This window comes from Melanotaenia boesemani, chromosome 3 (genome assembly GCF_017639745.1).
Source record: "Melanotaenia boesemani isolate fMelBoe1 chromosome 3, fMelBoe1.pri, whole genome shotgun sequence".
NCBI classification, from domain to species: Eukaryota; Metazoa; Chordata; class Actinopteri; order Atheriniformes; family Melanotaeniidae; genus Melanotaenia; species Melanotaenia boesemani.
In genome coordinates, this window is record NC_055684.1 from 12,167,476 (window position 1) to 12,180,802 (window position 13,327).

General features: G+C 39.3%; 1 protein-coding gene across 1 annotated transcript in view; it reads right to left on the bottom strand.

The window, feature by feature from the left end:
- Nucleotides 1–655: 655 nt before the first annotated feature.
- Nucleotides 656–13,327, bottom strand: part of kctd6a (potassium channel tetramerization domain containing 6a) — a 35,101-nt gene continuing 22,429 nt past the window's right edge. The window contains exons 4-6 of the mRNA XM_041980778.1: nucleotides 11,226–11,478; nucleotides 1,889–2,047; nucleotides 656–1,769 (exon numbers count right to left, since the gene is read on the bottom strand). Coding sequence (XP_041836712.1) covers nucleotides 1,659–1,769; nucleotides 1,889–2,047; nucleotides 11,226–11,478 — 523 coding nt within the window. The 3' untranslated portion in view covers nucleotides 656–1,658. The remainder of the gene's footprint in view (nucleotides 1,770–1,888; nucleotides 2,048–11,225; nucleotides 11,479–13,327) is intronic.

The following is a 13,327-nucleotide window of genomic DNA, read 5'->3' on the forward strand; positions in this document are numbered from 1 at the left end:
CCTGGGCTGGGTTGAGTGTGGGTTTCTTCAGCAGTGGGGTAACCCGAGCTTGCTTGAAGGCAGAAGGAAAGACACCGGATTTAAGAGAGGAGTTGATAACATGGGTTACTGCAGTTTTGATTATAGGTAAAATGCTTACATTTGTGAAACTCTGCTTCTCTTAAATACTACTTTTATACCAATTCAAGTTACTGACCTGTTGCCCATTAACCTAATTAGTTGTCAGCTCTTTGTGATCGGCGTCAATTACAACTCTAACCTTTCACTAATAGAAAACATTTGGCACATCATAAAAGGGAAAATACAACAACAAAGGTCCGGGTCTGTTAAGCAGCTAGAATCCTGCATCAGACCCGAATGGAACAACATTCCTCTCCTCAAACTCCAGCAACTGGTCTCCTCACTTCCCAGACATTTACAGACTATTGTTAAAAGACAAGGGGATGCTATATGTGGTAAACATATAAGTTCATATAAAGCTGCAGACTTTGAGGTAATACTTAACAGGTTCAGGAGTATAAGGGACCCAGATTATGTTGAGGTAATTTCTTGAAGTATTTCCTTAAATCGCAAAGATGGGCTTCTAAGTTAAAAGAAGTACTTCAGAGTCAGCAAATCCAGTTACAAATACATAAATTCAAAGGACTACAAAAAAGATTTTTTATGTTTTATTTGAACATGAATTCACAAATATGCATTAACAACATGTCCATTGTCCTGCTGACATAAGAGAGATGCTGGTCAGAGGTGCAGTATTGGATATATAGATGTACAGAATCATAACAAATTCATTGTATTATTAAAGGATTATATTAGTAAAAGGAGCACGATGGAAAGATACATCAGATACTGAGATGAAAAAATGCAAAAAGCAGCTTAAACTATTTCCATGGTGGATACAACAGTCTGTTGGCAATGTGTGTATCTTTACACACCTACTCGTCACTGATTTGTGCACCTATTTTCAGCATGTGAGTGTGCTATGGAAAAAACTTGCATCTTGTTTTTGCTAATGTCAGTGCATAGGCGGCTTATCAAACAAATGAGAGTTAGACTAAAAGATTTCCAGCCTAAAAGATGTGGAATACCTCAGCTATGATGAGGTCTATCTGTGATGATGCTATTCTCCCATTTAGTTCCACATACCTGTCACAGACTTCATCACCTTGTAATACTAAAACAGAAGCTGGTAATGGGTAGTCACAAACATCATATCTGACATCTCATCCCTGGACAGAGGAATGTAAGCTCAAGGTGCCTGCTATTTTTTAATGAAAGGAAAAGTGTGACTCACTGCTCTGGAAAGGGTAATAATAAGGAAAGAAAAAATGGTTGGCCACTTGTGTAAAATATCCTGAACTGAAGGCCAAAAAGTTAAGAAGATATTTGTTTACACAGCACCAGTCAAAAGCTGAGAAACACTTTCCCATTGGATTCAGTGGAAAATGTGTCCAAACCTTTGACTGGAACTGTATTCTGCGCATCTACGGTGTCCAGCATTGGTGACCTCATTTTTTACTCTATCTCTGAACAGATTGCACAGTTCTATTAAAAAATAACACCACACAAAAGAAACACGACAACCAAGACACCTCCACAACGTCTCTCTTCGTCTCCAGACACGACGTCTCGTGAGAGCTCATTCTGAAGCCGATCCATCAGTCGTCCACTTTGCGAACTCGTCGACAGAACGTCCAGTGATGTTCCACCGTGTTCTCGTTGGCCCGTTCACTCATGTGGTGAACTCGCGTGTTGCGTATCGTGAAACCCTGAAACATGATGAAACACACACACTGATTCACCACATGAATTCTGCTTTGGCTATGATCTAATGTTTTTTAAATGATTTCTCACTCATGACGATAAAGGCAAGTTAAAGTCTACGTACAGCTTTGGAGATGAAGTCCAGCAGGTGGACGCGCAAGCTAACCTCCTGCTGATGGTCACATGGGCCAAAGGTGAAGGACACCTGGTAATCTCTGGTGTCCATCATGTGTTTATTCCACTTTGTGAAACTGCCGGAGATGGACTCCAACATTGCATGGACCTAAAGAAAGACAGAGAAACACTGTTTGAAATGTGTGTAACTGGAAATAAATCTACTAATCTCTCCCCTAATCTCAAGAATAAGCTGAAATAATGGTTTTCTGGTGTCTCTCACATAGTTGTGGAGCGATTTTGATCAACTCTTTCATCAAGGTTTGCAGCACTGGTTTTCTGAACAGCTCTCTGAAGGTCCCACCACAGCTTTCAGCCCGACTGAGCTCTGGGCTTTAACTGGATCACTGCAACAACATGATTCTTATATTTTTTAGTCACTTCGTTGTAGATCTGCTGTTGTGTTTGGGATCATTGTTCTGTTGCATGAACCTGTTTCAGCCAAGCCATTACTGTAAGAGTCTTCACATTTGGTATGGTTTGATATACAGAGGAGTTCAGTGACTGCAATGTGTCCAGGTCTTGTGGCTGCAGATCAAGACCAGATCATCAGCCCTCCACCTCCATGTTTGACAGTTGGCATGAGGTGGTTATGCTGAAATTGTCTCCAGAGGGCAACAGCAGACACACACAAAGCATCAGAAAGAGAGACAGAGGGAAACTTTAGGTGCAAAATCCTGCCTTATGGAACACAGTTATTCATGGTGCTTGTCACCACAGATTTAATTCGTTTGTGGATTCAGAGGATTTGATTTATTTTACCACCATCCCAATGAATTTGGATATTTTTGCCAAGATAGAGAATCCTGCTTTATAGTTTAAAGTTATCCTGGCGTACATTTCACCACTGTTCGATGACCTGGACGAAAACTACACTACTTCTTCTCAATCCGAGTTTCGACTATCTGATGGACCCTCCTCTCCTGGACCCCTGAATAGACCTTACCAGGGAGGCTGAGGAGTGTGATCTCCCTGTAGTTGGAGCACACCCTCAAATCCCTCTTTTTGAAGAGGGGGGAATTGAAGGAAGATAAAGCTGTACCTTTTTCCCCCTGCTAAAATTGCTTCAGTAAATATAACCTGCAGTTAAAGTAAAGTTGTCATTACTTCCCATATCGCTAAGCTTAGCAACATCCTGTGTGTGGTATAACATTATAAATGATGGATTCTTATCGGTTCGCTTAGCCTGAACTAAAAACAGGCCCTTGGAGCTTTTTTTTTCTAGCTTATCAATTTCACTTGACAAAACACCAAGAGCCCAGAACAGAGGAAAGCCAATTTTAACTAGGATAACCAGTGTTCAGTATGAGTCTGGAGGCCGCTTGCACAGGTCAGCTGCTGGGGTTGGCAGGGCAGATGCTAGCCAGACGACTACCCTCACCAACCTGACATAAGCAGACTTACTGGCGATAATTCCCTAACCCGTGACATGGAGAGCCGGTCCAGACCACCTGTACAGGTGTGTTTTTGTTGAGATCAACAAAATGCTGTGTTTTGTTTTCTCCAAACATGCTGCTGTGCATTATAACCAAACATCTTTACTTTGGTCTCATCTGTCCAAAGAACATTGAGCCTCATTCACCAACCAGTTTTACAAACAAATTTGGTCTTACACACAGATGGCAGCGACATGCAGTTGCAGTCTGTATAAAGAGTGAGTGTTACCGAGAGATGTTTGCAAAAACCAGTCAGCTGGGGTTGGATCTATGCCATGTCACTCTCACACTGGCAGGATTCAGTACTCACAGGGATTTTTACTGAACCCAAGGGATCTATAGCAGCCACATACCCCTTTGGACTTGATCATGGAAGATTATTCAATTGCAGACTAGAGCTGGGTGAATCTAAGGCCCCCTTTCCTCTATAACAAGTTTATATTTTGTCATTTAATTATAAAAACTAAACAGTGCTCTTTTTTAATCTTATTCTCATGTTGACATGTAATTACGTCACTTCATGTCTGTAAATGTCGTGCTGCGTACCACCAGCAGACAGAGTGCATGTTAGAAATTGCTGCATCAACCACCTGTAAATCAGACACAAATATCTGCTTGAATAATAACATTGGCTCTTATTTATTAATAGGAGAAGCAGGTGGAGGAGTTTCCTGCTCCAGTGTACTAAGGACTTCATCGGGAAACACGCACAGCTGAACTACTCTCCTCGTCATTGTCGTCATTTCTGAGGCGTATTACTGCTTAAAATGGAGGTCTCACATTTAGCTTCTACCTCTTAATGCTTGCAAACTAGCTAGACAGCTACCTGCATACTCCTTGTCTCCATGTTTTTTTCCTGAAACAACAACACGCATGTGCGCAGGAGAATTTTCTGGAGCTGTCTATGAGTGAGAGAAGTGTTGGCGTGTGCAGTGAGCTACAGTCAGACCAGCACACAGAAAATCCCATCTAGATGGCTTAAAACTCTGCTTTGACAGTTTATACTCAATGTTGGTGATATAGCCATTTTATATATGGTACTTAAAACGTCTCGGAATACATCTAGTATACTCGATATATCGCCGACCCCTTCCGTCTGGGATCTGGACACCAACCTAACTCTTACTGGTTTTGGAGTGCCGTTGAGGCTTGACAGGGATGCTGACATCACAGGGAAATCCCAGAGGGGTGGGATCTACATCAATCAGTGGTGGTGCAAACACGTCACTGTCAGAGAGACTGTGTGCACTGTAGACATTGAGCTGATGTCTGTGACCCTATTACCTCCCCCGTGAATTTCCCCAAATATTTCTCACTGTTGTATAGATACAATTAAAGCCACCGCAAACATAAAATTCTGTAACAATCATACAAAAAGTAACACAAAAACTCCAATCCCTCTCTCCAGATAGTCCTTAAAGATTTTTATCACTGCAATCTGAAACTGATGATTTACTTCTATCAGTATGTCTCCTGCACCACTAGACTTAACAGAACTATTGACTTATGCTATAGCACAGTAAAAGATGCCTATAAGTCCAAAGCTCTACACCCTCTTGGCTCCTCTGACCATAATATCATATTCGTTATCCCCACCCTAAAAGTTACATCTTAAAAGAGGGAAAATAGCATCTAAAGAAGTGGAAAAGTGGACTGAGGATGCTGCTGAGGAACCAAGGGGAGCCCTCGAGTGAACAGAACAGGCCGTTTCAAGCAATGCTCTTTGAATCTTGATGAGATGACTGATGATATCATCTTATATTTCTTATTTCAAAACTCAATCATCCCCACTAAATGGGTCAAGGTGTTTCCAAATAGCAAACTCTGGTTAAACAAAGCAGTAAAGGATGGACTGCACAAGAAACACAAAGCTTTTCGTCATAGTGATGGCAGGGACAAGACAGAGACTAAAAAATTAGTCAGATGTGAAATTAACAGGGCAAAACTACAGTTCAAAAGTAAAATAGAGGAAAAGTTTCACAGTAATGACCTTAAGGCAGTGTGGGATGGTATGAAGGCCATGCCAGGCCAAGATAATAAGAATCTTGGGTCAGTCGCTATTGATGGTTTCAACTCACATTCAGGACTTTAAAATGATTTGAATGATTTCCACTTACATTTTAATGATGAACATGACTTTACTAAAGATCACTGCGATCTGTTTGATTCTTTAAGTGACATCACTGCCAACCAGCAGCTTACAATCATGTAACTTAAATGTAATGTCAGAAAGAGCCCGGGGCCTGACATGATCACAGTCTGTGCAGATCAGCTATGTGACATTTTTCCTGATCTTTTTTAACTTGCTTTTTCAGCTCAATCTGCAGTCCCAAAGCCATGGAAAGTGCCTATTATGGTACCCGTGGCTAAAATAAAGTCACCAAGGGAGCTGAATGATCAGAAGGTACAAGCCAGCTTGATCCAATGCAATTTGCTAATCAGGCCCATACGGGGTAGATGATGCTACTATCACTTTGCTCAATTACTTGTATAAGCATCGTGAGGGTACAAAAACTCACGCCAGACTTTTATTCTTAGTTAAATTAATTCCCATTAAACCATCCTCCACCTGGTTCAAATCATTGGACTCATACATCACTAAATTTCTCTGGAAAGACAAACCACCACATATTAGTTTAAAAACTCTACAAAAGACTAAAAGCAGCAGTGGGTAGATTTTCCCCGTTTTCATCACTATTTCATAACAAACAGATTACAGTACATCTCAAAATGGCTCAAACCTAGCCATCTAGGTAAACCATGGCTCGATATAGAGCAAGCACTGTGTGAGGATTTGGTCTCTGACCTGCCGTTTATTAGCTCTGCTATCAGACATTATAAATGTTTTAAAAGCATCAACAACAGCTCCTCTCTGACAGCCTGGTGGGATTTTCTTAAAATAACCAAGTTGCTGTTCATGGTTTTTACAGTTGATCTTCTCAAAGGTGCCCCTATAGATTGTCTGTTGTGCTGGCAGCTGGCTGTTTAGTTTCTCTGTTTAGCATTGATTGCAATTGTTTAGTTTCCACCTTTTGTTTTGTTCTCTGTTTTTCTATCTTTTCTCTTCCTATTTCTCCTCTATCCACTGTTTTCCTTCTGCTGTTTATTCGGTCCTGTCCAGCGGTTATAAGAACAAAGAAACCATGAAGAAGCAACATCGTAAGGTTTGAACCAAAGAATCTTAAGTTTTTGTCTTGTCTCTTGTCACCTGGTGTCTATTTGTTTTTCGTCTTAGTTGTGTAAGTCTTTACTTTTCGTTCATCCCTTAAACCAGGAAGCGTTGCTAAGAAACCGATGCCAACCCTTTTTTTTGTTAGTGTGACATATTCTGTTTTTGACTTTTAACTCTTTTTCCCGTTTTGAGCAAATTTTGGGACGCCAGCCCGAAGTCTGCCCACCACAGACAATAAAGAGTGAGAGAATTTTACCACAAATGCTAAACTTTTAGTAACAGAGTCTTAAGAAACCAGCAAACTGCTCTGGTGGGGAATCAACTGTTTTTCTGACACCCAGTGCAGTTTTTCCTGGCGAGGAAAAAGCAGTAAGAGTAAACGGTCTACTTGAGACGTCGAACCAAAACCCGGTTCCCTGACAGACGGACCCCACCTGCGGTGTTAGCCAGAGAGAATCCAGGACCGCGACCTTGATCTCTCATTTGGGCAACACCTCCGGCAGCACCAGTTTGTCCTGGTCTACTCCCAATCCAATGACGCAAAGTAGGACCTGCCAACGACTCTGTTAAACTGCTTGATTCTAGCTGGTGTTTTAATAGTAATCTATCAAACTTCTTTAGAAATTTAGAGTCCAATCCAATCCAAGTCAGACTCACTTCTTTAACTACTAATCGGCTAAATCTAAATTTCTAGGATAAGTTCTGTTAAAGTCACATTAGTCTTGATCGGCTCTTTTTTTCTGCCTCATTAGCATAACGGTACCAACTGCCAACAAAGCCTTTAATTTGGTTGTTTCCATGATCTTCCATCTCTACCTGAATTCTGCTCTGCTTTGAAGTTATTTCCCTTACAGCCCTTCACGGAAGTTCTGCTGGTTACCGTAAAGTGTCGCTTAACTATTTCATACTTTTCCATTAATGCTGATTTCCTGTTAATTTGAGTACCAAGGTTTAATAAATTGTGGCATATCTTAATTCACCGTTGTTTGCGTTGTTACTATGGAAGAGAAATGTTCCTTTAAACAAGAACTCGCTAAATGTAGCGTTTACAGACTGATTAATTAAATATTTATCTGCCAACAAAGATGTTGATTCACGGTGGGATGTTACATGTTTCATGTATATGTACAATGTTTTAGCACCACCCAGTGACTGTGTGGAAAAGCAGATGGCTCATTTCCGTTTTTGCTGTTTCCCTGTTGCTCAGTTTGAGTCACATGGTTAGTCTCATGTCAGATCTGCCATTTTGAACCAATGTCTGGCACAGCAGGAGGCTTCAGTTTGGCCTCTGCTGAATCTTTTGCAGTCTGCCTGTTGAACCTTGGAGAAGCTTTGATTGTAACTAAATCTGCCATGTTTCACGTTGTGAATAGGTATTGATGTGTATTTTTTCCTTATTTTGTATGTAGTAAGATTTATAATGACTTTCTGCTTTCACATACAATATCTGTGAGTAAGCAACTGAGAAAATGTTTGTGATTAATTGTACATTGGAGAATATTTCCTTGTCTTTACTTTTAGTTTCACAAGGGAATGAAAAAGCATGTAAAGAAACGCTCAAAACACTCATTCCATGGTTGATTAGTCATTGACACGTTTAGCAGCGTTTAGCACATCACATCAATTCCTTAAAATATGCAAACAGGTACTGCTATTTATCATTATGTATATCGCACAGGCTAGTGTCAAAGAAAATATTACCAATCAAAGAAAAAGATATGTACCATTTTTTAGTCTACAAAAACACGTTTGTGAATCTTTTTCCTATAAAAAAAAAAAAAAAAAACTTCTTAAGTACAGCTTAGAAGATTCATAAAAAGACAATGGTGAATGAGGCTCGTCGTTTCAAAAGTCTTGTAGTTTGTTTAGATGCAAACAAAGTTGGTTTTATTTTTTTATTTTTTGTATAACTTGATATGTTTTGACTTTCTGTCAATATTTCGACCACACCAAAGCTCTTAAATTGAAATTGTGCTTATCATCAAACTCTAAAATGACATCCATCTAACCGTGGAAAGAAGTTTAGCTTTGGTTCTTTTAGATAACAGTGCTGCTTTTGACACAGTCGACCATACCATTCTATTAAACCAATTGGACAATTAGGTGGGAATCTCTGGTCTAGTTCTGAATTGGTTTGACTCCTACTTGAAAGACCTGCGGAGTTCTCCAAAGTTCCATCTTGGGCCCCCTATTGTTCAGCATCTGCATGCGCCCACTAGCTTGGATCATGAAAACAAACTACATATATGATTATAGCTATGGTGATTGCACTCGGCTCTACATTACTGCCATACCAGGGGACTCTGGTCCCATAGAAAGCTTAACTGTGTGCCTGGTTGAATCAATACATGTGCCAGAATTTGCCTAATCTAAATAAAGATAAAACTAAATTTATTGTATTTGGAAACAGAGATGAGTGTCAACAGATCAGTGCCCAGTTTTAATCAGCAATATTGAAAACAACAGATCAAGCCAGAAATCGTAATGTCATTTTGGACTCTTGAGATAAATTTTCACGGTCAAATTAAAGCAGGAACCAAATGGGTCTTTTACCACCTGAAGAACACATGTAGAACAAGGGGACGATGGCTCAGGATGATTTAGAAAACTTCTTTGTAATTTCTTTTCAGTAGTCTTGACTACTTTGATGGACTTTTTACAGGTCTCTCTTAAAAATCACTAAGAATTTGAAAAAATTGCAACTAATCCAGAGTGTTGTTGCTCATGTCCTCACAAAGACAAGAAAAAGGGAGATGTCCCTCCAGTTCTCATACCTCTACATGGGCTTCCTGTGAGACAAATAACTGGTTTTAAAATGTTGCTGCCGGTGGAAAAGGCTCTGAATGGTTCTGACGCCACAGAAGCTCCTTAGACTTCTGAGATCATCTGGGTCAATTTTGCTTTCCGAGAGATAAAACTAATATTAACAGAAAACCTGAAGTCTGATCCAAACCTTAGTTCTGGTAAACCCTTTTTGTTTTTAAATTTCCCACTGCTTTTAATTAAGGTAGAGAGTTTTTTTTTTCCTATTTCTTTTTTTTTTATACATTTTATTGGATATGTACATTTCACATTGATGCATTTCCCACTAATATCTGTTTTCATATGTAACCCACTATGTATTGTCTGTTTCCTTATTTTAGCTTATTCTATTTCTTCTATTATTTTGAGTTTGTTTTAATACTTTTATTTTAATGTACTTTTTTAAATGTTTCTGCCTTTGATGTTTTATATAAAGCAATTTGAGTTGTCTTGTACATGCTTTATAAATAAACCTGCCTTGCCTTACTGAAACACAACTCTAACATTTCACCTAAAGGCTCTGAAACGGATCAACAACTCACAGACAAAAAGAGACAATATTGTTCAATAGCACATTTACAGGTTAAATCTTTTTATCAATTTATATTTTCTTCTTTTAAAGCTAAAGTTTCATCACCAATTTCAGGTCAGTTTAGGACTTAAAATGTTTTTTCTTAAAATGTGACAGAGATGAACCACATGATGATGACATCTTTACCCTGCTTCTTTTCTCACCACTTCAGTTTCTGAGATACTTTTGGTTCTCAATATCTCGACTTAATTTCCACAAATCCTCTTAATCAACATTGTTTAATGACATTAAGAATGTGGAGAGCTGAACGTGCTTTGATTTTAGCGTAATTAATTAGCTTAATTTTCAGTTCATTGGTTGCTTTTGCCCAGAGTTATTAAAAGATTTGACGAGCTGAATATTCATCAGGCTCTGTAACTGACAACTCATAATTAAGTCTTTTACTAGGCATTATTTAAACCCCTAAAAACTAATCTACGTTCATTAAAATTGTACATTGAGATTTTTTCTTTGCTACATGAAAATAATCTTTTTTCTGCCCTAAAATTTCTTAGATGTAACCCTACGCTTTTGCCTCGTTTAGACTTTCAATACGCAGTTAGATCTCCCTAGACTACATGTTTTACTCATGTTCACATGAACATATTTACAAGGTTAAATAACCTGATTTTCACTTTGCTTCTTGACTTAAACTTTAAGTTTTAAGATTTTAAAAGGTAATATGTCAATCACTGAAATATTTTGTGAATATTTGAAAAACATTATTAAGGTTTGTTCTTTGGAGGGGTTGCACTCACTCCAACGTCTTTTCATCCTGTTATTTATCAATACACAGAAAGACATCTGGGGGGAAATAAATCCAACAAACCAAATATTTAAGGGAAAGGAATGTAATATCAGGTTTTTGTTGAAAGAGGAGAATAAATATTAAAACAAATCAACATATGTCAATTTAATTCAGAATTTTTTCACACCTTTCACTAATCAGTTCATCCAGATGCAGCATGTACCGATTCAATAATGATTTGTAAATGTTCAAAACCAATTCTTTTTCAAAATAATTACACGAAAGTAACATGCGACAGCACCTCACGCGTTCCCAGCCCAGATTAGGGGAGACGAAGAAGCCACCGGTGTTCTGTCAGTTTGACTTCAGAACAGTGCGTCATAGCTTTGTCTGTCGGTTTAGACTACTTTGTCAAAATGGCATAACTATGTATCCTGTTTAGATAGATGAAAATAATCATGTTGATTTGGGAAAGAAAAAAAAAAAAAGAATAAAAAGTTGAAAAGTTGATATCAAAGATCTGCAAAGATAAATCCATGCACGTCCGTCTGAACTGACCTTGGTGGTGATGGTGAGCTGGGTGATGATGACTGCGACAGGGTTGGAGTACTTGGACAGCTTCCTGGTGCTGGACAGCTCCACCACCTCCTCGTAAATGTCGGTGGGGTAGGGCAGCAGTGGTTTGGGGTCTCCCAGACACTGAATCAGGGGCTCAATCTGATAGAAGTCCGCCTCTTTCCTGAGCAGCTCCATCTCTTTGAAGTCACACGGCAGTGTCAGCTCTGACGTGCGTAGGAAGTTGAGGATGTAGCTGAAACAGCAGAAAGACAGCAGACCAGTGGAGACTGCTGAGCAGATGGTTACAGACAGACAGGAATGGAACTGTTTTTAAAAAGGTATACTAAGCACCAAATACGTGGCTACTGTTTGAAAATGCTGCATCCAAAGTACTGTTTGGAAGTGGAACCTCAGAACTCTTTTTCAACCTCAACATCAAGATAAAAAACAGATTTTTTGCTTGATGTTTGAAAGCTGCTTATAGAGGAAAACTTGCTTGAGGTACTGACAGTTAAATCCAACGTCTTGTAATGTTTACTTTAATTTTTTCCCCCATCTGAAACTCTGAATTCTAAGTTTTCACTGATTCAAATATAACAGCAGTTTTTAAAGGGATTGAAGCATACCTCCTTTTGACCAGTGCAGTTTCAGTAGCGGTCAGGGCTGGTGCTAGAGCCAGCTCTAAGTTGGTTCCAACTAGCAACTGGCTTTGTTTTCCACAACCAGAGAACCCCTACAAAGCCTGGCATTACATCAATTTAAAGATCTCCTCTTACATGTTTCACCGTTCAGTGTAATCTGAGCCTTTGTAAAAGACCTGCTCTACATTTTATTGTCTATTGTCAGATTTCTTTTGGAGTAGGTACATATGTAGTGATGGAAGACTTGCATTTGCTGTTATTTCAAAACATCTGGTCTTTGCTGAACATGGCTCCATCCACAGTCTTAGTGTTAGCTGCTAATGTGGGAGCTAATAATCATAGTCTACGGGTGAATGTTTTACTTGACTGCACGCCATCGTGATTTTCTTTTTGTGTTCAACTCATATTGTGCCGACATGGGTTCAGTCTTCCTTTTTAATGGAGGATGATGAAAAAACAGAAGCGACGCATTTTTTTGCTAAAAATAACTAAAACTGATATGTGGGTCAACATACACAAAGACATCTGAGTTTTAGGGGGGAATCTAGGTGTGTTAATCTACTTGTTAATCTGATTTCTCATAATCAGGTAATGGCAGTTATCTGACAAAATGAAATCAGATAATGTTGTCTGTTTACATTTCTAGTGTACATATCCACTAGAAATATCTGATAACTCCATAAATCAGATTAACACCTGCCTTCTCACCCTGCTTTGTTGTTCTACATGCTTGTGAAAGGAAAAGTCCTTTGGAGTAATAATGCTGTTGGGCTTAAAGTGCTTATGACACCATTCAGACTTTATGTAATTTGCAGTATAATAATACAACATGATGAAATTTGTGGTTATGTGCAGTTATAAGTCAAACAGGCTTGTTTTCATGTAAATATCCGACAATGAAAATGTCTAAAAAAAAATTTTTTTTAAAAAGAGCACTGCACCAGTGGCTAGAAAAACCCCTCGCCATGTTGTGATATCAGCAAGAGAACAGTTTGCAGCTGTCTGACCATTCTACACACATGATGGAAGCGTTGTTCCAGTACATCAAGTCTGGTTTGTGTGGAGGTATCATCAACCAATTCCAGTTCAGAAGAGTGTGGTGACACTGAGAAATATAATGGAGGACCGAACCAGACTTCCTGCCTAGCGAGTCTGACTGAGTCGGAGAGTGCAGTGTATTTATAGACTGCAGATGAAGGATCTGCTGGACCCTCTGCAATTTGCCTACCAGCCCCATTTGAGTGTTGACGACGCAGTCATCTACCTGCTGCAGAGCCCATTTGCATCTGGATGGTGGTGGCAGCACTGTGAGAGTCACTTTCTTTGATTTCTCTAGTGCTTTTAACACCATTCCGCCTCTGCTGCTGGATGAGAAGGTGCAAGGGATGGGACTCAACGACTCCATGGTCTCCTGGATTACTGACAACCTGACAGGCGTGGTGGTTGGTGATTTCGGAACTC